The sequence below is a fragment of the Mytilus californianus genome, unplaced genomic scaffold, assembly GCF_021869535.1.
Source record: "Mytilus californianus isolate M0D057914Y unplaced genomic scaffold, xbMytCali1.0.p SCAF_1, whole genome shotgun sequence".
NCBI classification, from domain to species: domain Eukaryota; kingdom Metazoa; phylum Mollusca; class Bivalvia; order Mytilida; family Mytilidae; genus Mytilus; species Mytilus californianus.
The window spans coordinates 19,241,701-19,267,035 of NW_026262581.1; the positions used below are offsets into that span (position 1 = coordinate 19,241,701).

The following is a 25,335-nucleotide window of genomic DNA, read 5'->3' on the forward strand; positions in this document are numbered from 1 at the left end:
TAAATCATTATATTATTAAAAAAAGTTGCATTTTCACAAAGAACTCACCAAATATCATGAATTCACTTGTATTATTTGTTTGCTCTTCGTCATTGATAATGTGTAAATAAATTATAAATATAAACTTCCTACCTGCATATAAATATTCAGATTTTACTTGTTGAATGTCTCAAGTGAGAACTGGTATCAATTTGTAAATCATGATTGGGAGGTCTTTTTGAATTTCTTGTGATTTTTTGCCTCTGAATATTCACCATGCAGTTACCAAGCCAGTATTAATGTACAGCTTGCACTTTTTGATTTTGTCCCCAATGATTTCCTGCATTTTGTTGGACAGAAGATTCCTTTTCATCCCATCTGAAGCAATATTTTTCTTATTTCAACATTTTTACTTGGTAAAATCATTCTGCCCTCCTTACTTATTTTTGTTTGGAATATTCAAAAGCACACAACAGCATTAACATGGGGGATACAATTCCCTTTTCCTAGAATGAGTAACTTTTAATATTAGCACTTACTATCTTTTTGGGTTAAGGATTAGCAGCTGAGACATCGAGTAACCCATCCTTAAAAAAATATACCTTTATCTCTCATGCTTTATGCTTGCACTATATCATGGAGAGGTAAACAGATTTGACAAATATCGAATGCATTTACGACTAATTTTAATCGCATGTGTGAAAAAAACCCAGATTGGATTAGTTTAAGATACATGTACCTATGCTTCAATCAGCAACCTTGTCATATATATATCATCTTAAATTCTCAACATTATAGTATACCATGAAGCTGCAAATAGTGATCTATTTTTTCAGCCGCTCATTACATGTTAAGTTCTCCCTACCCGAGTGCCAACAATAAAAATGGACAGCCACCGAAGAAATAGCCAGAAGTGCTAACTGACATCCAACACAAGCAATCAATTGTTTTTACATGATAAAGTGCCATATAATTTTAAAGTTCATCGTTAAACATGTTAAAATCAGAAAACATATTTCCCATGACCTGCTGAAATTGGAAGCAACTGATTGGTAGCTATGGTAATTAAATTTTTTTTCTGTCAAAATAAAACAAGCATTCCGAGAGTATTGCATGGCAATACATAGCGATACACAAGTCCGCTACCGGTTAAAAAGTAATTGTAATGGAACAAAATGCTAACCTTATCTATAACTTGTCATGGTGTAAACTATATAACAAATATTAAATCAATATCTTCAAGCATGACAAAAAAAGTGCGGAAAACTGAATATTTGAGTGAATTTTCTAAGTCCAAGGACCATAACTCTGCACAAAATTATCAGACCGGAACAAAATTCGAAATTGATCTGTAACTTGTCATGATAAAACAAAATACCAAATATCAAATCAATATCAGAAAGCATGAAGAAAAAAAGTATGGAAAACTGATTTGCCGGACTGACGGATGGACAACAGAGTGCGGTAGGGGACTAATAAATTCTATGTACCGGTATATATATATATATTATAAAATATAAATATACAGAAATGACTGACTGAATCACAATTTTTACATATACATGTAAAAAATCCAAAAGTTTCAAGTGAATGAATCATGACATAGGTGACAGGGCAAAATAGTCAGCATGGAAATGAAAATATGTAAATGCTAATAAAACTACATACTAGTACTGCCTACAAATATCATTGACAAGGGTACAATCAGTGGGTAATCTTAACCTGACCCAATCACAAAAAGTAAAATGACTTAATTCATGTAATTGTTAATCAAAATTTCATTGGCAATTATACCACATCTTCTTATTTTATATTAAATTCTAGCTGTATTACCAAACATGTACGCAATTTCAAAGTTAGAAAAAAACAATTTCTGTCAGTGTTGGGGATGCTGTCTAATGGCCATACATGTATACCCAACATATTTTGCTAAACAGACTAGATATAAGAATCTCTAATACTATGAAAATATTCCATCACATGTTTCAAAGTTAGGTATCCTTCAAAAAGATATATCCTGCATGACCTGATAACTATTGTAAACTCGGAAACTTTTGCGTAAATTTATTATCAAGATAATCATGATAATTATAATTATTGAACAATGCCAGAACAAAAAATGCGAGATTAATTATTGCAGTTGCAGAAAATGCTGGATACAAATAATACCATCATTTAAATAAATTTACATTATTTTTTTGCAAAACATATACATGTAACCAATTTCAATTTAGACAAGAAATGAAAACATTGCAAAATTTTCTGATTTCCAAGTATCATGTCAGAGTATATAGACAAAACTAGATACATGTATGTACATGTACATAATGGCAGCTACATGATATATATATAAGCAAAGAAAATTTCCAGATTTCTTTTTTCAAACATTCTGTGGCTGTTCCAGTGGTCTTGCTCAGTATTGAAGGCCCACCTCAATGTGACCATAAGATGAACAACAACAATTGCAATAAAAAAACTTTTTCTATGCTTTTGAACTTTTTGTATACCTGTATGCTGTGTTATGAAATGAAATTGAAATGTAAGTCGTTATAAAATATGACTATTTGTTATCTGGTGGAGAGTTGTTTTATTGGCAATCATACCACATCTTCTTAGTTTTATAATTACATGTATATCCATTAGTGGTGCATCAGTAAATTGTATGCCTATATCTCATGTATATCTGTAGGTATGAGTAATGTTTAAATCGAATTGCTTCATCTTTCCCGTAATTGCCATAAAAATAACAAAACACTTATATAAGTCTTATAAATGAATATTTCCTTCTTCACAGTTCAACTGAAATTCATATGTCTATCTGTAGATCTCTCATTTGGTTAGGTATTGCTAAAAATATATTGCTGATTTTTCAAATATTTCATGAAAGAGACGACAAATTTCATCTGTGAAATAAATATTTTTTTTAAATGAAATCCATTTTGAAACTCCAATTGTAAGAAAATTCACAAATCTCCAAACTGCCTGTATTTAGAATTCATTTTAACTGAGGTAAAAGCTTTTTAAGATGGTAAACATCAACTTCTGTGACACATGAAAAAGAAGCTAAATTGTCCAGTTAATGTTCCTCTATCATGTATATCTCTCAGCATCAAAATTCTAAATTCCAACACTGACATTCAGGTATTGAAACAGCCAATGCTTCTGCTAAGTACTTTACATAGAATTGCTGTCTTTTTTCTACTTTTCATAGACATATTTGGTGGCTTTCTAAACATAATTTTCATCTGATCTGATCTTCCATAATGGTCATGATGAGTTATATGTAACTTTCTACTGCTGTCTCACTGCAGGTCATCATCCCTGAAATATGAAAATGCATATATAATAATTATATTAAATGAAATTTTTAACATGGAAAAAGTGATCAAAAGTTCAACTTCAACAAGTTACTGTGAAAATGCTAACAAAATAATTCCCCTGTCCTACATGTCTTAATTTAATAATGTCTTCATTGAAGTTCATTCAACATTTGAACAAGAATTTAATTTCCTCATTACTGAGTCAATGTTAGTCATACACATTTTAATAAGGTGCAATACTTTTATTTAATTTTAAAATTTAACATATAATACATCTTATAGGCAGCCTATAAGATGTATCATGTAATAAATTAAACAAGAATGTGTCCATAGTACATGGATGCCCCACTCGCACTATTATTTTCTGTGTTCGTGAAATTGGGGTCAAAACTTTAATTTGGCATTCAAATAAGAAAGATCATATCATAGGGAACATGTGTACTGAGTTTCAAGTTGATTGGACTTCCAACTTCAGCAAAAACTACCTTGACCAAAAGCTTTAACCAAAAACTTAAATCTGAAGCGTGACATACTGACGGACGAAAGAACGGATGCACAGACCGAAAAACATAATGCCCATATTATGTTTAACTACATTGTTTTGTATCTCCTTTCCCAAATGTAAATTATGACATGAATAAGGCAGGGTGCTATACTGCAATATCAATATAAGTAATGCACTGACTAAAACCACAGCTAAGAACTTTTAGCAATCAAGCTTAGTACATTTTTTAATAATATCTGTGTAAACTAGACATCATTGAGATGGAAGCTATCTCTGTGGGCCCCGCTGTGAATAACGTGTGGTAAAAAATTTGTATCTTTACCATAGGACATGTGGTTGTCATCTGAAACCAAAGTTTTTTACCTTGACCTTTGACCTAGGAAGTTGTACAAAAATTATGACCCACCCTCTGGTGTTGGTTAATATACATGTCAAGTATAAAGTATGAAATCATAACGGTTCTCTAAATATAGAGCGGACACAATTTGTTACGTATGGACCGACGGACAGACTGATCACTATAGGGCGACCAGCTATTCGGCGGGGCTCTAATAAAGTTTATTGCTGGTAAAGATACATGTACGTTATTAAAATCAGAAATTATTGTGTGCATTTATTATTGCAATTTTTGAAGAATGAACAAAAATGCGATATTAATTATTGTGATTTCAGAAAAATACAGTTATATGTATTGGATATCAGAATGTGACTTCTTATTATTGCGATACTCACAAAGTTACCTTAAAAAAACATTGCAATAGTTTCTGAATTTACACCATACAATATTCTTACATTGTACGACAACAGAAATTTATTTGCACAAATTATAAAAGAGGAAGGAAAGCAAGGCTTGCATAGCTTTTCTCCTATTTGTCATTTTGTTCGTAACATTTGCTTTAATGTGGACTGTAAAGAGGACACAAAATTGAGCTGTAAAATAGATTTTTTTTAGTAATTTGATCACATAACTGTTTCCAAATCCAAGCAACAGAAGCAGGATACCAGTAGAATATATATATATTACTATATATATAATATAGCTTTATCGCTTCAGTCAGATTATCTGAGCACCTGTATTTGTATAGCAAAATGGTTGGTAAAATTTAATTATGGGATTATTAATGTGTACCGATTCTTTTTGTCTTAGAAAATTGCCCTTTCTATAAGTTGTAATTAGCGTTGAACTAGCTTTCAGTAACTGCAAGTACTTTGTGCCTTTTTTTTGTGCAACATATATGTGTTGATCTGACAAGTTAATTGTCAAGCCTATTTCAATAACTTTTAGTTTGTTCTTATGTTGTACTGTGACACCACTGTTGTTGAAGACAGCAAAGCAACCTATATATAGATGCTTTCATCTACATCATTTGGTCTCTGTTGGATAGTTTTCTCATTGCAGTCATACCACATCTTCTTATCTTTATATTAAAAGATTTGGTCTTCTAACGTAGAAGTAGGAAAAGATTTTGGTGCAGATTGATTTGATATACAAAAACAAGGGATAACCAGTTTTAATAGCGAGCAAAAAGAAAAAATACAACAATTTACCTGTCTAATAATAAAGCTTTTCAAATTCAAACCATTACTTTGTAGTTCATCAAAGCTCAGGAATAGCATTCTGTTTCTTATATTTGACAGGTCAGCTAAAAATAAGAGAAAGTAATTTTTTTAATACAAATACAGATACTTTTTTTAAAATAAGGAGCAGATTAATTACAATGAATCACACACGATACATAAATAAATATAACATATCAAATAAAGAAATTACGTCTGCCACCCAACCCCGAATTGATATCTGGATTTCCTTCATAGAAATAATGCCCATTTTTTTCTTTGATTTCTAGAAGAATTGCTTCATCATATTTAAAATAAAGAGCTGCGCCATGAGCACATGATATGTCTGTTGTCCTTTAGCTCGTCTTTATGCCTTAAATTAATCTTTATGATTAACTAGAAATACTGCTCAAAATACCCCCCCCCCCCAAAAAAAAAAAAGCCCACAAAAAAACATGCACACACCAGCACACAGAGGCACAAATCATGAATAATTTTTAAGAATAAAATCCCATAACTCGAAAAAGTAAAAATCTTAAATATATAAAAATTGTATGGGAGCTAATATGTTACATTTCACCAAAGTTTCATGAAAATTTGTTAAAGCATTTATGAGTAATTTTCAGAAAACTGGAGAAAAAAACAACCCTTTTTTATGAATAAAGTCCCAATACTCAAAAGCGAGAAATCAAAAATAAAAAAACAAGAGTGCACACGCTGAAATGTCTCGCCTTCTTTACTAATCATTGATATTATGTTGATAGTCCTAAATATAAAGCTTTATTACAACTGTCACATAAACTTAACATTAACCAAGTAAACTAAACATTGACCAATGAACCATGAAAATGAGGTCAAGGTCAGATGAACCATGATAGGCAGGCATGTACAGCTAACAATTCTTCCATACAACAAATATAGTTGACCTATTGCTTATAGTTTAAGAAAAACAGACGAAAACACAAAAACTTAACACTGAGCAATGAACCTTGAAAATGAGGTCAAGGTCAAATAAAACCTGCGTGACTGACATATAGATCATAAAATATTTCCATACACCAAATATAGTTGAACTATTGCATATAGTATTAGAAAAAAAGACCAAAACTCAAAAACTTAACTTTGACCACTGAACCATGAAAATGAGGTCAAGGTAAGATGACACCTGCCAGCTAGACATGTACACCTTACAATCATTCCATACACCAAATATAGCTGACCTATTGCATGCAGTATTAGAAAAAAAGACCAAAACTCAAAAACTTAACTTTGACCACTGAACCATGAAAATGAGGTCAAGGTCAGATGACACCTGCCAGCTAGACATGTACACCTTACAATCATTCCATACACCAAATATAGTAGACCTATTGCATACAGTATAAGAAAAACAGACCCAAACACAAAAACTTAACTATAACCACTGAACCATGAAAATGAGGTCAAGGTCAGATGACACCTGCCAGTTGGACATGTACACCTTACAGTCCTTCCATACACCGAATATACTAGACCTATTGCTTATAGTATCTGAGATATGGACTTGACCACGAAAACTTAACCTTGTTCACTGATCCATGAAATGAGGTCGAGGTCAAGTGAAAACTGTCTGACGGGCATGAGGACCTTGCAAGGTACGCACATACCAAATATAGTTATCCTATTACTTATAATAAGAGAGAATTTAACATTACAAAAAATCTGAACTTTTTTTTCAAGTAGTCACTGAACCATGAAAATGAGGTCAAGGACATTGGACATGTGACTGACGGAAACTTCGTAACATGAGGCATCCATATACAAAGTATGAAGCATCCAGGTCTTCCATCTTCTAAAATATAAAGCTTTTAAGAAGTTAGCTAACGCCGCCGCCGCCGCCGCCGCCGTAGCCGCCGCCGGATCGCTATCCCTATGTCGAGCTTTCTGCGACAAAAGTCGCAGGCTCGACAAAAATGAAAAGGAAACTTTTGTCAATAAATATAAACAATTCACCAAAGTTTCATGAAAATTGGTGAAAGCGTTTTTGAGTTATTGACTGAATGATTCACCAGCGATGTTTCTTAGCTTATTTCGACAAAATTGAACCAAACTGGGTGCTAAATGTGAATTATTATTTCACTATTGCACTTTCATTAAATATTGAAAAAATAATAATCATATTTTAATTTTTTGTATATCTCGTAGCTTAGATGCCCCATTAAAGGCAGGCGTATAATGACTGCAGGCTTTATTTTGAACATTTCTAAATCATTGTGTGCATTTAATATTATTGTGATTTTTGAAAGGAGGGACAATAAACTGCTTCGCTGATCGCAGCTGGATACGCCCGCAGAGGTCCAACCCTGAACAGTTGGGGCAAAAATGGACACAATATTCAAGCTTGATACAGGTCTGAATTTGGATTGTAATTAAATATTTGACATGTTATAGGTTTCTGAATAAATGAAGTCAAAGAACTTGAAATTGGTTATATGAATTGAATTTATATTCAATTAAAGATTTCTTGCTGTAGTGCAATACACTATGCTGTTGCGCAATACTTAGTAAATCTGTTGTCAGACTATAAACAAATAAAATTTATAAAATTCTAAAGGGAGCTTACATCAATAGATATAAACAATTCACCAAAGTTTCATAAGAATTGCTGAAAGCATTTTTGAGTTATTGTCTGAAAACTGGAAAATCCCCCCTTTTTCAATGAATAAAACCCCAGAACTCGGAAATGAAAAATCTAAAATTTATAAAATTCTAAAGGGAGCTTACATCAATAGATATCAACAAATCATCAAAGTTTCATGAAAACTGCTGAAAGCAATTTTGAGTTATTGTCCGAAAACTGGAAAATCCCCCCTTTTTTTATGAATAAAACCCCGTAACTTGGAAACGTAACATCTAATAATAGTAAACGGGCGTATAAAAATGTGAGGTTAATTATAATTGCGATATTCATCGGATTAATCGCAATTCTTCTGAATTTATAGTACAATAATTTACTGCCTTGTCAATGTCTGTTGTAACAGTATATAACGTGAGCCGAGGGTACCCAAATTGCACCTATTTTGACAGTTTTTTTCACATACATTTTTTAAAGATCCAGACAAAAGTTTCCATTCTGTGTTTATTTTGTAGATGTATCCTTATTTACTATTTAGTTCCACCAATTTAATTTTGAATCCATATTGAATCATAGAAAAATGGGTTTTTAAAAACCGACCTCCAAACAATCCATGATTCTGTAATGTCAGAGGAGTACCCAAAATGCATCCATGCTTTAATTCCTATCCTTGAAATTCGAATAACAGATGCTTTGTTTTATTTCTTAAAATATTTAGAACAATTTGACATTTAAGTCCATGCTTGCTATTCAATTTTTAAGAAATTAATACTCGTATGGCGTAACATATTTTATTTGCTCATTTTTAAAAGATGACTTTTTGTGGACGTCGCTTGCTAATGTTTCCGTAGATTTTACTTTTCCAGTGAATACTTCATCTGTTGATATATACTGTAAACGTTTTGAGAATATTTAAATATATGTACCTACAAAGTGTATTAGAAAAATGTGCATAATGTCAAATAATTTTAAAAAATACAAATTGTTTAGTGCCTTAGAAAACTTGCAAGATTTGCTAAATAGGTGCAATTTGGGTAACGCAAGACATCATCAGCAAGCAGTGCTCTTTTTCATTTTAATACTGATGATAACCATATCTAAAAAGAATATGTCAACGTGGGCAGTCATGATATTAATAAGTCTATTATTATTGTCTCATGAGAGGCTTTCTTAATTTTTTTCTAGAATGACGGTCATATGAAGTGTCACAGTAAATCATTAACAAAGCCTTTCAAGAAAAATAATATTATTTGGACTATCATGTTCAAAATTGTTCTCATGTATTTTATAACCAACAAGTATATAAACTTGCAATTGGTTATATTGCTGCAGACTTTACTGGTTCTGGATTTTAAAAATATTGGTTCAAAAATAACTTATTCAAGGTGCAGGCATTTTCCAGAGAAAGACGCACAGTCCATGATAAGTCCAAATAATAGGCTGTTTTTAATGTTTCCGATATCGGGGAGGGCCGTGGCGTTAACGCTCACTGCCAGCCGTAAACTTCCAAGTAGGGATCTATAAAATTCAAAGTTGAAATATACCATCAACACTCGGCAGAAAATATTATATTATGGGACTTCACATTTGAATTGGTTTGGTTGGTTGGTTGGTTGGTTGGTTGGTTGGTTGGTTGGTTGGGGGGGGGGTTACACCATATGTGACCGATCTCCAAATTACGTGTTCAGGGTTCCTTTGAGCAAGTTTTTGTGCCCTAAGCTTCAAATTAAGGGCTCCATGATTTGAAGGTAGGGATCATGGCTCCAGCAACGTGGGCTCCGGACGGAAGTCAACGGTGGAGCAAACTTTGTTATAATTTACAGATGTACCCAAACAGGATACCTGCAAAACGTAAATTAAAAATGAATTTCAGGGTAAATGTTGAGAATGGGCTCTTGGTATAATGCAGGGAACTTGTTTCATTCGATATTCTGTTCATTTACTGACGGGACTCGATAAATTATTCAAATTTCAGATATTTTTTGCAGTCTAGTTTCGTTTTGACCACGTGTGTAACATGCTTGCCAACACTGAACTCGTTTTATCTAATACTGTGTCGTTTTTCGCCTTCTGAAGTGAATGATTAACAAAACAAGCAACGTATGTTTCATAAATTTTACATATTTGGTGGCTTACACTTACTTTTCTGGCTAGATTTTCACGTAGAAGTGAAAATAATTTCCGCTGCAAGGTGCTTTGATCTGCTTTCCATTCTGCAAACTACAAACATCTGTTCGACGGCGATCGTCTACTGATTGGTTGATCATCAAAAGGAGGCGGTGTCCACAAGCCGACAATCTCGGCACAAAAAACAGCTATTGCAACCGTTTACCATAATAATTAAAGCACAAACATACAATATTCGTGTTTCAGTAAACAAATTACACCATATGGATACCTGTTTTTAATTAACAGGCATGTATGTAATTTGATTTCATACAGTTTTATCGATAGACGCAGCTTAGGTACTCTCCGCCATTAATGAATATATGAATACATAATGAGGTACCTGCGGGGTTATCTGCCCCTGACCAAATCTAATCGAAATTGCCTTAACATCACTGCGTATTGCTTTCATTTGTTTTATACAATCCATCCTTACAAGAAAATATAACTCATTTACTTATGCGGCTATAAAGATTTACATTATAAAGTGCAAATATGGTCAGTTTTGGTTGATGCAGACCTGGGAACAGTATATAAGTCAATATATATGTTCCTTTGCAGACAAATCAGTTTGTTATTCCAGTCAGTCTGATGTATAAAAACTACTGAAATTTGTTTACGATTCAATATTTTGAATAAAAAGAGGACATGCTGGCACTCTAAATTGATGCGAACAAAAATTTTTAGTCATTATGGGCCAATATTAATATCATTTGTATTATACAATCCATCCTTACATGAAAATATAACTCATTTACTTATGCGGCTATAAAGATTTACATAATAAAGTGCAAATATGGTCAGTTCTGGTTGATGCGGACAAATAATTTTGTAATACGAGTCAGTTTGAGGTATGAACACTACTGAAATATGTCTACAATTCAATATTTTGAATAAAAGGAGGACAATACTGGCACTCTAAATTGATGAGAACAAATTTTTTTAGTCATAACAATCCAATATTGCTACTATTTGTGTATTCAATCAATCCTTACATGAAAATATAACTCATTTACTATGCGTCTATAAAGATTTTCATAATAAAGTGCAAATATGGTCAGTTTTGGTTGATGCGGAATAATAATTTTGTTATTCGAGTCAGTCTGATGTATATAAAGTACTGAAATTTGTTTACAATTCAATATTTTGAATAAAAAGAGGACAGGCTGGCACTCTTAATTGATGAGAACAAAATTTTTTAGTCATTATAATCCAATATTGCTATTATTTGTGTATTCAATCAATCCTTACATGAAAATATAACTCATTTACTATGCGGCTATAAAGATTTTCATAATAAAGTGCAAATATGGTCAGTTTTGGTTGATGCGGACAAATAATTTTGTTATATCAGTCAGTTTGAGGTATGAAAACTACTGAAATTTGTTAAGTTTCAATATTTTGAATAAAAAGAGGACATGCTAGCACTCTTAATTGATGCGAACAAATTTTTTTAGTCATAACGTTCCAATATTGCTATCATTTGTTTTATACAATCCATCCTTACATGAAAATATAACTCATTTACAATGCGGCTATAAAGATTTACATAATAAAGTGCAAATATGGTCAGTTTTGGTTGATGCGAACAAATCAGTTTGTTATTCGAGTCAGTATGATGTATAAAAACAACTGAAATTTGTTTACGATTCAATATTTTGAATAAAAAGAGGACATGCTGGCACTCTTAATTGATGCGAACAAAAAATTTTAGTCATTATCTGCCAATATTAATATCATTTGTATTAAAAAATCCATCCTTACATGAAAATATAACTCATTTACTATGAGGCTATAAAGATAACATAAAAAAGTGCAAATATAGTCAGTTTTGGTTGATGTAGACAAATAATTTTGTTATTCGAGTCAGTCTGATGTATGAAAACTACTGATATTTGTTTACAACTCAATATTTTGAATTAAAAGAGGACATGCTGGCACTCTCAATTGATGCGAACATTTTTTTTAGTCATTATATGCCAATATTGCTATCATTTGTGTATTCAATCCATTCTTACATGAAAATATAGCTCATTTACTATGCGGCTATAAAGATTTACATAATAAAGTGCAAATATGGTCAGTTTTGGTTGATGTAGACAAATAATTTTGTTATTCGAGTCAGTCTGATGTATGAAAACTACTGATATTTGTTTACAACTCAATATTTTGAATTAAAAGAGGACATGCTGGCACTCTCAATTGATGCGAACATTTTTTTTAGTCATTATATGCCAATATTGCTATCATTTGTGTATTCAATCCATTCTTACATGAAAATATAACTCATTTACTTATGCGGCTATAAAGATTTACATAATAAAGTGCAAATATGGTCAGTTCTGGTTGATGCGGACAAATAATTTTGTAATACGAGTCAGTTTGAGGTATGAACACTACTGAAATATGTTTACAATTCAATATTTTGAATAAAAGGAGGACATACTGGCACTATAAATTGATGAGAACAAAATTTTTTAGTCATTATAATCCAATATTGCTATTATTTGTGTATTCAATCAATCCTTACATGAAAATATAACTCATTTACTATGCGGCTATAAAGATTTTCATAATAAAGTGCACATATGGTCAGTTTTGGTTGATGCAGACAAATAATTTTGTTATATGAATCAGTTTGAGGTATGAAAACTACTGAAATTTGTTTACGATTCAATATTTTGAATAAAAAGAGGACATGCTAGCACTCTTAATTGATGTGAACAAATTTTTTTAGTCATAACATTCCAATATTGCTATCATTTGTTTTATACAATCCATCCTTTCATGAAAATATAACTCATTTACAATGCGGCTATAAAGATTTACATAATAAAGTGCAAATATTGTCAGTTTTGGTTGATGTGGACAAATCTGTTTGTTATTCCAGTCAGTCTGATGTATAAAAACTACTGAAATTTGTTTACGATTCAATATTTTGAATAAAAGAGGACATGCTGGCACTCTAAATTGATGCGAAGAAAAATTTTTAGTCATTATGTGCCAATATTCATATCATTTGTATTATACAATCCATTCTTACATGGAAATATAACTCATATACTATGAGGCTATAAAGATAACATAATAAAGTGCAAATATGGTCAGTTTGAGTTGATGCGGACAAATAATTTTGTTATTTGAGTCAGTCTGATGTATGAAAACTACTGAAATTTGTTTACGATTCAATATTTTGAATAAAAAGAGGACATGCTAGCACTCTTAATTGATGCAAACAAAAATTTTTAGTCATTATATGCCACAATTGATATCATTTGTATGATACAATCCATCCTTACATGAAAATATAACTCATTTACTATGAGTCTATAAAGATTTACATAATAAAGTGCAAATATGGTCAGTTTTGGTTGATGTAGACAAATAATTTTGTTATTCGAGTCAGTCTGATGTATGAAAACTACTGATATTTGTTTACAACTCAATATTTTGAATTAAAAGAGGACATGCTGGCACTCTCAATTGATGCGAACATTTTTTTTAGTCATTATATGCCAATATTGCTATCATTTGTGTATTCAATCCATTCTTACATGAAAATATAGCTCATTTACTATGCGGCTATAAAGATTTACATAATAAAGTGCAAATATGGTCAGTTTTGGTTGATGCGGAAAAATAATTTTGTTATTCGAGTCAGTCTGATGTATGAAAACTACTGAAATTTGTTTACGATTCAATATTTTGAATAAAAAAGAGGTCAGGCTGGCACTCTTAATTGATGCGAACAAAAATTTTAGTCATTTTGTGCCAATATTGATATCATTTGTATTATACAATCCATCCTTACATGAAAATATAACTCATTTACTTATGCGGCTATAAAGATTTACATAATAAAGTGCAAATATGGTCAGTTCTGGTTGATGCGGACAAATAATTTTGTAATACGAGTCAGTTTGAGGTATGAACACTACTGAAATATGTCTACAATTCAATATTTTGAATAAAAGGAGGACAATACTGGCACTCTAAATTGATGAGAACAAATTTTTTTAGTCATAACGATCCAATATTGCTACTATTTGTGTATTCAATCAATCCTTACATGAAAATATAACTCATTTACTATGCGGCTATAAAGATTTTCATAATAAAGTGCAAATATGGTCAGTTTTGGTTGATGCGGAATAATAATTTTGTTATTCGAGTCAGTCTGATGTATATAAAGTACTGAAATTTGTTTACAATTCAATATTTTGAATAAAAAGAGGACAGGCTGGCACTCTTAATTGATGTGAAGAAAAATTTTTAGTCATTATGTGCCAATATTCATATCATTTGTATTATACAATCCATTCTTACATGGAAATATAACTCATATACTATGAGGCTATAAAGATAACATAATAAAGTGCAAATATGGTCAGTTTGAGTTGATGCGGACAAATAATTTTGTTATTTGAGTCAGTCTGATGTATGAAAACTACTGAAATTTGTTTACGATTCAATATTTTGAATAAAAAGAGGACATGCTAGCACTCTTAATTGGTGCAAACAAAAATTTTTAGTCATTATATGCCACAATTGATATCATTTGTATGATACAATCCATCCTTACATGAAAATATAACTCATTTACTATGAGTCTATAAAGATTTACATAATAAAGTGCAAATATGGTCAGTTTTGGTTGATGTAGACAAATAATTTTGTTATTCGAGTCAGTCTGATGTATGAAAACTACTGATATTTGTTTACAACTCAATATTTTGAATTAAAAGAGGACATGCTGGCACTCTCAATTGATGCGAACATTTTTTTTAGTCATTATATGCCAATATTGCTATCATTTGTGTATTCAATCCATTCTTACATGAAAATATAGCTCATTTACTATGCGGCTATAAAGATTTACATAATAAAGTGCAAATATGGTCAGTTTTGGTTGATGCGGAAAAATAATTTTGTTATTCGAGTCAGTCTGATGTATGAAAACTACTGAAATTTGTTTACGATTCAATATTTTGAATAAAAAAGAGGTCAGGCTGGCACTCTTAATTGATGCGAACAAAAATTTTAGTCATTTTGTGCCAATATTGATATCATTTGTATTATACAATCCATCCTTACATGAAAATATAACTCATTTACTTATGCGGCTATAAAGATTTACATAATAAAGTGCAAATATGGTCAGTTTTGGTTGATGCGGACAAATAATTTTGTAATACGAGTCAGTTTGAGGTATGAACACTACTGAAATATGTTTACAATTCAATATTTTGAATAAAAGGAGGACAAACTGGCACTCTAAATTGATGAGAACAAAATTTTTTAGTCATTATAATCCAATATTGCTATTACATTGTATTTGTGTATTCAATCAATCCTTACATGAAAATATAACTCATTTACTATGCGACTATAAAGATTTTCATAATAAAGTGCAAATATGGTCAGTTTTGGTTGATGCAGACAAATAATTTTGTTATATGAGTCAGTTTGAGGTATGAAAACTACTGAAATTTGTTTACGATTCAATATTTTGAATAAAAAGAGGACATGCTAGCACTCTTAATTGATGCGAACAATTTTTTTACTCATAACGTTCCAATATTGCTTTCATTTGTTTTATACAATCCATCCTTACAAGAAAATATAACTCATTTACTTATGCGGTTATAAAGATTTACATTATAAAGTGCAAATATGGTCAGTTTTGGTTGATGCAGACAAATCAGTTTGTTATTCCAGTCAGTCTGATGTATAAAACTACTGAAATTTGTTTACGATTCAATATTTTGAATAAAAAGAGGACATGCTGGCACTCTAAATTGATGCGAACAAAAATTTTTAGTCATTATGGGCCAATATTGATATCATTTGTATTATACAATCCATTCTTACATGAAAATATAACTCATATACTATGAGGCTATAAAGATAACATAATAAAGTGCAAATATGGTCAGTTTTAGTTGATGCGGACAAATAATTTTGTTATTCGAGTCAGTCTGATGTATGAAAACTACTGAAATTTGTTTACGATTCAATATTTTGAATAAAAAGAGGTCATGCTAGCACTCTTAATTGATGCGAAAAAAAATGTTTAGTCATTATAAGCCGATATTGATATCATTTGTATGATACAATCCATCCTTACATGAAAATATAACTCATTTACTATGAGTCTATAAAGATTTACATAATAAAGTGCAAATATGGTCAGTTTTGGTTGATGTAGACAGATAATTTTGTTATGCGAGTCAGTCTGATGTATGAAAACTTCTGATATATGTTTACAACTCAATATTTTGAATAAAAAGAGGACATGCTGGCACTCTGAATTGATGCGAACATTTTTTTTAGTCATTATAATCCAATATTGCTATTATTTGTGTATTCAATCAATCCTTACATGAAAATATAGCTCATTTACTATGCGGCTATAAAGATTTACATAATAAAGTGCAAATATGGTCAGTTTTGGTTGATGCGGAAAAACAATTTTGTTATTCGAGTCAGTCTGATGTATGAAAACTACTGAAATTTGTTTACGATTCAATATTTTGAATAAAAAGAGGACAGGCTGGCACTCTTAATTGATGCGAACAAAAATTTTAGTCATTTTGTGCCAATATTGATATCATTTGTATTATACAATCCATCCTTACATGAAAATATAACTCATTTACTTATGCGGCTATAAAGATTTACATAATAAAGTGCAAATATGGTCAGTTCTGATTGATGCGGACAAATAATTTTGTAATACGAGTCAGTTTGAGGTATGAACGCTACTGAAATATGTCTACAATTCAATATTTTGAATAAAAGGAGGACAATACTGGCACTCTAAATTGATGAGAACAAAATTTTTTAGTCATTATAATCCAATATTGCTATTATTTGTGTATTCAATCAATCCTTACATGAAAATATAACTCATTTACTATGCGGCTATAAAGATTTTCTTAATAAAGTGCAAATATGGTCAGTTTTGGTTGATGCGGAATAATAATTTTGTTATTCGAGTCAGTCTGATGTATATAAAGTACTGAAATTTGTTTACAATTCAATATTTTGAATAAAAAGAGGACAGGCTGGCACTCTTAATTGATGAGAACAAAATTTTTCAGTCATTATAATCCAATATTGCTATTATTTGTGTATTCAATCAATCCTTACATGAAAATATAACTCATTTACTATGCGGCTATAAAGATTTTCATAATAAAGTGCAAATATGGTCAGTTTTGGTTGATGCGGACAAATAATTTTGTTATATCAGTCAGTTTGAGGTATGAAAACTACTGAAATTTGTTAAGTTTCAATATTTTGAATACAAAGAGGACATGCTAGCACTCTTAATTGATGCGAACAAATTTTTTTAGTCATAACATTCCAAAATTGCTATCATTTGTTTTATACAATCCATCCTTACATGAAAATATAACTCATTTACAATGCGGCTATAAAGATTTACATAATAAAGTGCAAATATGGTCAGTTTTGGTTGATGCGAACAAATCAGTTTGTTATTCGAGTCAGTCTGATGTATAAAAACTACTGAAATTTGTTTACGATTCAATATTTTGAATAAAAAGAGGACATGCTGGCACTCTTAATTGATGCGAACAAAAAATTTTAGTCATTATGTGCCAATATTGATATCATTTGTATTAAACAATCCATCCTTACATGAAAATATAACTCATATACTATGAGGCTATAAAGATAACATAAAAAAGTGCAAATATAGTCAGTTTTGGTTGATGCGGACAAATAATTTTGTTATTCGAGTCAGTCTGATGTATGAAAACTACTTAAATTTGTTTACGATTCAATATTTTGAATAAAAAGAGGACATGCTAGCACTCTTAATTGATGCGAACAAATTTATAACGTTCCAATATTGCTATCATTTGTTTTATACAATCCATCCTTACATGAAAATATAACTCATTTACTATGAGTCTATAAAGATTTACATAATAAAGTGCAAATTTGGTCAGTTTTGTTTGATGCGGACAAATAATTTTGTTATTCGAGTCAGTCTGATGTATGAAAACTACTGAAATTTGTTTACGATTCAATATTTTGAATAAAAAGAGGACATGCTGTCACTCTTAATTGATGCAAGCAAAATGTTTTAGTCATTATGTGCCAATATGCTATCATTTGTATTATACAATCTATCCTTACATGGAAATATAACTCATTTACTATGCGGCTTTAAAAATTACATAATAAAGTGCAAATATAGTCAGTTTTGGTTGATGTAGACAAATAATTTTGTTATTCAAGTCAGTCTGATGTATGAAAACTACTGAAATTTGTTTACGATTCAATATTTTGAATAAAAAGAGACATGCTGGCTCTCTTAATTAATGCGAACAAAAATTTTTAGTCATTATGTGCCAATATTGATATCATTTGTTTTATACAATCCATCCTTACATGAAAATATAACTCATTTACTTATGCGGATATAAAGATTTACATAATAAAGTGCAAATATGGTCAGTTTTGGTTGATGCCGACAAATAATTTTGTTATTCGAGTCAGTTTGAGGTATGAAAACTACTGAAACTTATTGACAATTCAATATTTTGAATAAAAGGAGGACATACTGGCACTCTGAATTGATGCGAACAAAATTTTTTACTCAATATTTTCCAATATTGCTATCATTTGTGTCTTCAATCCATCCTTACATGAAAATATAACTCTTTTACTATGCGGCTATAAAGATTTACATAATAAAGTGCAAATATAGTCAGTTTTGGTTGATGCAGACATATTATTTTGTTATACGAGTCAGTTTGAGGTATGAAAACTACTGAAATTTGTTTACGATTCAATATTTTGAATAAAAAGAGGACATGCTGTCACTCTAAAGTGATGTGAACAAATTTTTTTAGTCATTATGTGCCAATATTGCTATCATTTGTATTATACAATCCATCCTTACATGAAAATATAACTCATTTACCATGCGGACATAAAGATTTAGATAATAAAGTGCTAATATGGTCAGTTTTGGTTGATGAGGGCACATCGTTTTGTTCTAAGAGTCAGTCTGATGTATTAAATCTACTGAAATTTGTTTACGATTAAATATTTTGAATAAAAATAGTACGGACATGCTGGTTCCAATATTGCTGTCAATTGTATTATACGGTCCATAATGACATAAAATATAGCTGAATTACTACGCTACTTTATAGATAATTTGACCAAAGGCAAATATGGTCAGTTTTGGTTAATGAGATCAAATAATTTTCTTTTACGAGTCATCCTGAGTCAGCCTGTCTGAGATGTGAAAACTGTTTGAATTTGGTGATGATTAAATTAATTTAATAAAAGGACATACTTGAACTATATTTTGGTGAAGAAAAAGAAATTTACTATGAATAATTTTGATTAAATTTATTAAAGAAGTGTGATAACATTATCAATTAACTGTAATCGACGTCAATATGTCAATCGAAAATGACCACTTGGTCATTTAATTTTGATGTACCTTATCATTTGATTTTTTAGGTCAGTGTATCCAGGATACGATGACAATCTGCGTTAACGCGCGTTTACTACAAACAGTAAACGTGCGTTTACTTTTGACGAAAATAGAAGACGCGCATTTTTCACGTTAACGCGGAAGTAAACGCGAAAGTAAACGCCCGTTTACTCTTTACAAAATTAGAAGACGCGCCGTTTTTGCGTTAACGCGGAGGTAAACGCGAAAGTAAACGCCCGTTTACTTTTTATGTCTACTGAAATTTCGGAGTTAACGCACAGTTAACGCGGCGTTAACATGAAGTGCACGCGAGTAAACGCCGCGTTAACTTTTTCGGCCCGTCTACATGTAATGCTTGGTCTGCACCCAACTGATACTAGTCTTAAATATATGTGTTTTCTATTAACTTTTTCATGAAATAAGTGAATACATTGCTACTTCTGGTTTACAAAAAAAACTTCTTGTTTACTACCGTCATGACCGTAACGGCACTTTCATCAATGTCGGTTAAAAAAAAAATCACTTTCAGTGAATTATGAACTAAAATTGAGAATGGAAATGGGGTATATGTCAAAGAGACAACAACCCGACCTAAGAGCAGACAACAGCCGAAGGCCACCAAATTGAATGGGTCTTCAACGCAGCGAGAAATTCCGCACCCGGAGGTGGTCCTCAGCTGGCCCCTAAATAAAATTGTGTACTAGTTCAGTGAAAATGGACGTCACACTCAACTCCAAAACATGTAAATGAACTGAAATTAAAAACATACAAGACCAACAAAGGCCAGAGGCTCCTGACTTGGGACAGGCGCAGAAATGCGGCGGGGTTAAACATGTTTTGTGAGATCTCAACCCTCCCCCTATACCTTTAGCCAATGTAGAACACATAGCAATACGCACAGTAAAACTCAGTTTAAAAGAAGTCCGAGTCCGATGTCAGAATAGACCGTTTATTTTAATACTAATCCAAAACAAAAGTTTTTTTTGTGAAATACGGGTCATATAAAAAGTGACTTCTGGTTGACAATATGTCACGTACGGTTTCAAATTATATCTTTTTGTATATATACTAGTCTAAAATATATGTGTTTTCTATTAACTTTTTCATGAAATAAGTGAATACATTGCTACTTCTGGTTTACAATAGGTCAATTCTGGTTGACCTTTTTCAAGGCCATATGTCTCCCGTCATAAAGCAGAAAACAGTATGACTTAAGCATCTACATGTACAAATGTGAAGTTATTAGAAATATAAAAATCTTAATCGTCAAATTGACCTTTGATATTGACCTTCATTTTAAGGCCATAGGTCATGAATTTCAAATCAAAATACCCTAGGCCTGTTATATGTACGGTGGATGAGTTATTCTTATTGCAAACAGATAAAAAAGGAAGAAAGCACCACGTCACTAAAGCACTTCGACCCAAATGTAATAAAATGCGCCATGTCGTACCCAATAATTTGGCAAAAAGTTTTTTGTCGTTTATTGTTACAGTTTCTGAGGAATAAAGATAACAAGCGAATTGCTAAATATATAAAAAATGAAAACAACAAATTTGATGCGTCCGAAGCGCTTTTCTTGATTTACCTTCATCAAGAACGCTCAAAGCCGAATAATTGAAAGTCAAGGATGTATAAAGACCGAAAACGTTGCAGAGCATAAACCAAAAAGGATCTGAAAAATAGCCAAATCTATATAAGGACAACTTTGCCTGAGGGAGTTGAAACCTTAGTTTCAGTATAATTTCAAAATTTATAAATGGGCAAATTTAGATAGTTTGTTATAAATCATGTCAGTACCGGAGTACTGACTACTGAGCTGATGATACCCTCGGGGACTGATAGTCCACCAGCAGAGGTATCGACTCAGTGCTGTAAAAAATGAAAACAACACGTTATAAATTTGATGGTCCGAAGCGCTTTTCTGGATTTCCCTTCATCAGGAACGCTCAAAGCCGAATATTTGAAAGTCAAGGATGTATAAAGACCGAAAACGTTGCAGAACATAAACCAAAAAGGATCTAAAAAATAGCCAAATCTATCTAAGGACTGTACTACAATAACATGACCTTAATAACCTTTGACATTTAATTCAATTTATTTTCATATTCATGGACCAAGGATATATATCATTGGCTTTATGTCTCTATGAAATACGGTTGAAAAGTAACATTGATATATTACTGATGTCATGTGTAAAAAATATATGTCACTAGATGGCTTTCGGAAGTATCTCAGTAGACGATCTAGAATACTAAAATAGAGAATGGACACTGAGAATGTGTCAAAGAGATAATAACCTGACCAAAGAGCAGAAAACAGCCCAAGACCACCAATAAGTCTTCAACGCAGCGAGAAAATCCCGCGCCCGGAGGCTGGATTAAGCTGGCCCCTAAACAATAAGGTATACTAATTCATCGAAAATGGCCATGGGCGTCACACTAAATTCCGAAACAAACAAATGAACCAAAATTTAAAAAAAACACACAAAACTTACAAAGACTAGAGGTTCATGACTTGAGACAGGCGCAAAAATGCAGCGGGGTTAATAGATATAGGAAGATGTTGTATGAGTGCCAATGAGACAACTCTCCATCCAAGTAACGATTTATAAACGTAAACCATTATAGGTCAAGGTACGGCCTTCAACACGGAGCATTGGCTCACACCGAACAGCAAGCTATAAAGTGCCCCAAAAATTACTAGTGTAAAACCATTCAAACGGGAAAACCAACGGTCTAATCTATATAAAAACGAGAAACGAGAAACACGTATGAACTACATAAACATACGACAACTACTGTACATCAGATTCCTGACTTAGGACAGGTGCAAACATTTGCAGCGGGAAAGCATGTTTTGTGATATTCCAAACCTCCTCTTATACCTCTAGCCACATCAACTAAAACTTGTTTTAAATTTATATACATTCAACGAGATGGAAAGATAATAATATTAATGAATATGAAAATAAATATTCAAACAGTGTAACGGTTATGCAAGTACATACGTTAACATTATCTTTCGTAACCATCAAGACACGAAAGGAACTCTGTACTACAATTACATGGCTGTATACTCGTGGAATTACACAACAAATGTAACTTATTTGAATACAAAATTTATAGTTAAATTGAATGTATGTCCTAGTACATGACTGTGTAATCTTATTTATTCCATACATGTATATGGTGAAGGTTTAAAATGTGACTTTTTATTAACGTTTATTTGAATGCAATTACCGAAATGTTATATGCAGATTAAACGTAAGAATACAAAAAAACAGAATTAATTTTCAATAAAAGTCAACGGACATTTGATGAAAACATGTATTGGTTTTGAACATGCTTTAACAGTGAATTCTGTCTTCTAGCTCTGTTTTCTAAAAGTATTACATGTAATTTACTTTTATATAACTACACACGTACCTTCATTGTTACCAGATCAACATGACGTTGTGTTCGTTGTTAACCGGGAAGTACATGACATACCGTTTGTGTATACATCCGTTTTACATTTCGTAAATATGTTAAGCTAGATCAGTCAGGCATACAAACTTCATTCATGTATTGATACATTCAAACATTATAGATTTTAAATGTAAAGAAAAAGTGATAATAAATTATTCACAAAACTGAATGTCCACTGTTATTGATGATCAACAGAGCAAACGGCCCGTATAAATCTCATGTTGTCTCATTGGCACTCATACCATATCTTCTTATATCTATATAGTATAATCAATACACGTGCTGTACATACAAACATATTAGCATCAATTACATGTAAAAACCTAATAATCTGTATTGCACTCCGGGTATATTTTGCAAAATAATGTCATTCTCGTACTTAATAAAAGCCTCACTGTCAGCAGAAATTTTCACTTTTCTGCCTCAGCAAAACTATTGGAATGCCAAAATATTTGTGTGTAACGCTACCGCTGGATTCTTGCATATTGCTTCGGAAATGATCGTGCGATGTTTGAAGAAGGTCAGGTGTATACTTCGGAGGACATACGAACAGACAAATAAACGCAACATTTGTGCGAGGAGTGCAAGTAGAAAATGCTGCGGTAAATAGGAAAACAACTATGAACTTCAAGGTCTTTACAAACAAACTTAGATGTCCCATTGGTGTTCACACTTTCAATAGAAGTTCGAAAAAAACACTAATTGTGTTATTGATAGCTTCCAAGTTTGAAAAGACATAATTATTAAAGATGTTTAAAATGTAAAAATCGTCCGTGCTAAGTTTACATAAGGTTACATATACTCATTCCTATTCTTAAAGCTGCCGTGTTGAAAAGCTGCTGATTCATTAATATCTAAATATTTATATTATTTATTAATATTAAACTCTGTGTGAATTTCAAATTAATAAATTTTAAATCTTTGTAAATATGTATCGATGGTCACGAAACGTCTTCATTGCCCTCATTTGTGACTTGTTCTGTCATCTAATCTAATACTTTGGATTAAAACGTTGCAACACGCGTGTTGTGCACTGTACACAGATTTCGACACTTTGTATATTAACGGTCAGAGCCATGAAAAATAAAATATAGAGTTTTTTGTAAGCTGGTACAAAAACCTATAATACTAATTCTATGACTTATTCATTTCATTGTACATCACACTACAACATTCAAAAAATTAAGCATGAGCCTAATGCTCACCTATACCTTGATTTACTTATATTGGATTCGAATATATTTGAAAATCTTTACACAACCGTATTGCTTTTGGAAGAAGGTAGAATTACAACGGATAAAATTACTCACTATTGTGTTTAATCATTTGTCAAAACGTTAACCAGTGAATCTAACTTTTAACACTTCCATGCCACTATGTATCTGAACATGCATGAACTTATATGCATAAAACTGCATTGTTTTACAAAAATGATGTCACTTTGAAACAGTGGTACCGGAGTAAACACAAATACACATGGTTTTTGTGAACTTAAATGTTAACTTAAATTGTTAAGAAAACAAGCAGCGCTTTATACTAAAAATGTGCACACGATCAACGCTTTTACAACCCTATAAAATAATAAAAAGAAGTATTCAATTTCAGTAGTCACATTTTTATGCTACAACCATGAAATTACGAGTTCTAGCAAATGTTTCGTTTGTTTTCCTGTTTATTGTTGAGAAGTTGATACGAGAAGCACATGCTGTCATGAAGTTGAATTTTTGAGAAATACAATTTGATATTGAAATTCTTGGCGATTGCTTTTGGCCAATTAAAAGTACGAATTTATGTCTTAGGCATATCCATTATATTTCAAAGATTAAACATCATCAATCATGGACAAGCAGACAAAAGTTCATTAATTATGAGTAACTGATATAAACAGTAGCTCTTGGTGTTCCGTATTCTTTCTTGATTATAACATACCGGATAAGCGAACATCTTAAGTGTGCTAAAATGTTTAACCCCGCCACATTCAATTTATGTGCCGTCCCAAATCAGGAGCCTGTAATTTAGTGGTTTTCGTTTGTTGCTGTATAGCAAATTTGTATTTCGTTTATTGTTTTGTACATGTTCAAGCTGTTTTTTTTTTCTCGTTTGAAATGTTTTAAATTTTTCATTGTAGTTTACAATATTAAAGAAGAATTATTGAAATTATTATCCGATCGTATGTTTCTGATAATTTCTAAAAAGTTTTTTACAGGTTCATAAGCCTCAGAACCCTTTACTGCGTGACA

General features: G+C 31.6%; 1 protein-coding gene and 1 long non-coding RNA gene across 2 annotated transcripts in view; both read right to left on the reverse strand.

Annotated features, from left to right (window-relative positions):
- LOC127708442 (uncharacterized) overlaps positions 1 to 23,208 on the reverse strand; it is a 65,250-nt gene extending 42,042 nt beyond the window's left edge. Inside the window, exon 1 of the mRNA XM_052213727.1 lies at positions 23,054 to 23,208. Within this exon, the coding sequence (XP_052069687.1) occupies positions 23,054 to 23,059 (6 nt within the window). The 5' untranslated portion in view covers positions 23,060 to 23,208. The remainder of the gene's footprint in view (positions 1 to 23,053) is intronic.
- Positions 1,609 to 10,190, reverse strand: LOC127700495 (uncharacterized). The gene is made up of 3 exons (XR_007981603.1): positions 10,118 to 10,190; positions 5,353 to 5,447; positions 1,609 to 3,300 (listed from the first exon to the last, which is right to left on the reverse strand). It is a non-coding gene; the product is annotated as an uncharacterized LOC127700495 (long non-coding RNA).
- Positions 23,209 to 25,335: the final 2,127 nt, after the last annotated feature.